At 39.3% G+C, this 1361-nt stretch overlaps 1 protein-coding gene across 1 annotated transcript; it reads left to right on the top strand.

Moving 5' to 3' along the window:
* Positions 1 to 899: 899 nt before the first annotated feature.
* On the top strand, positions 900 to 1361 carry LOC127079081 (uncharacterized). The gene has a single exon (XM_051019489.1). The coding sequence runs from the start codon at positions 900 to 902 to the stop codon at positions 1359 to 1361; it is 462 nt and encodes a 153-aa protein (XP_050875446.1).

Here is a 1361-nt window from a genome sequence, read left to right as displayed (position 1 = left end):
AGCTTTCAGTTGGGCTTGGACCTCTTGAAAACCCTAAATCTATTTTCCAATTAAATCTTTTCATAACAGCTGGTTAGATCTCCTTGGAAAATAAGTAAATCAGGTTGTAATCCATGATTGAATGCACCTGCAAATCAGATCTTCAATCATACATAGATTGCCATTAATTGTGCAATCACAAAACACCAGACATTCACACTGAATGTTCTGTGTATAGGATGTCATGACATCGGGTCTGACATCCTGGAAAAATCCTCCATAATTCCATAATTCCTTTTATAACTTCCAGCAGGTACACAAACATCAGATGTCATGACATCGTGTATGACATCCTGATACAATCCTGCATAATTATGTTTTTCCATTTCAACTCCAGCAGGAACACATTATCAGAAGCCATGGCATTGTATATGAAATTCTGAAAAATTCCTGCATGATCATGTTCTTGAACTCCAGCAGGTACATAGGATATCTTATGTTAAGACATCACACAAAACATCTTGTGAACTCTCTTTGTTTTACCAAAATTGCTGCCAACACATAGAACCAACAGATTCGAGATTCACTTCTAGATTTTAGGAGAGCTTACAGGAAGCTCTAGATACTGGACTGAGGATGAGTTTTTCCTATCACCCATAGACCGATGGTCAGACCGAGAGAACTATACAGTCTCTAGAGGATTTGTTGAGGTTTTATGTTCTGAAGCAGTGTGATGGTTAGGATAGTTACTTACCATTGATTGAGTTCACATACAAGAACAACTATCATTCTAGTATCGACATGGCACCTTTTGAGGCTTTGTATGGTAGAAGGGTTATGACCCCCTTATGTTGGTATGATTCCGGATAGAGTATTGTACTTGGACTTGAGATATGCAGCAGACGGCTAAGAAAGTTAAAATGATCCAAGAAAAGATGAAGGAATCTCAGAGTAGGCAGAAGAATTATCACGACAAGAAAAGGAAGGATCTTGAGTTTCAAGAAGGTGACCATGTTTTTCTAAGAGTCAGTTTTGTGACCGGTGTTGGTTGTGCTCTAAAATATAAGAAGCTTACTCCTCGCTTTATTGGACCATGTCAGATTACTCAGAGGATTATAATTGTTGCCTACCGTGTGGCTCTACCCCCAAGTCTCTCGAACCTGCATGACTTTTTCCATGTGTCGCAGCTCCGAAAGTATGTGCTTGATTTATCTCACGTAATCCAGATGGATGATGTGCAAGTTCAGGATAATCTAACTGTTGAGACATCGCTTGTTCAGATTGAGGATAGGGAAGTGAAACATCTACAGGGCAAAGAGATTATTCTTGTGAAGTTTTTTTTTGGGGGGGGGGAGCTATTGGAGGTAGTATTGTTGGTGTAA

Source organism: Lathyrus oleraceus, chromosome 5, assembly GCF_024323335.1.
Source record: "Lathyrus oleraceus cultivar Zhongwan6 chromosome 5, CAAS_Psat_ZW6_1.0, whole genome shotgun sequence".
NCBI lineage: Eukaryota > Viridiplantae > Streptophyta > Magnoliopsida > Fabales > Fabaceae > Lathyrus > Lathyrus oleraceus.
This window is presented reverse-complemented; position numbering and strand designations above follow the sequence as displayed.

What these genes read in the sequence shown, in the direction of transcription:
- LOC127079081 (XM_051019489.1), top strand. Translation starts at nt 900, where the DNA reads ATGATCCAAGAAAAGATGAAGGAATCTCAGAGTAGGCAGAAGAATTAT.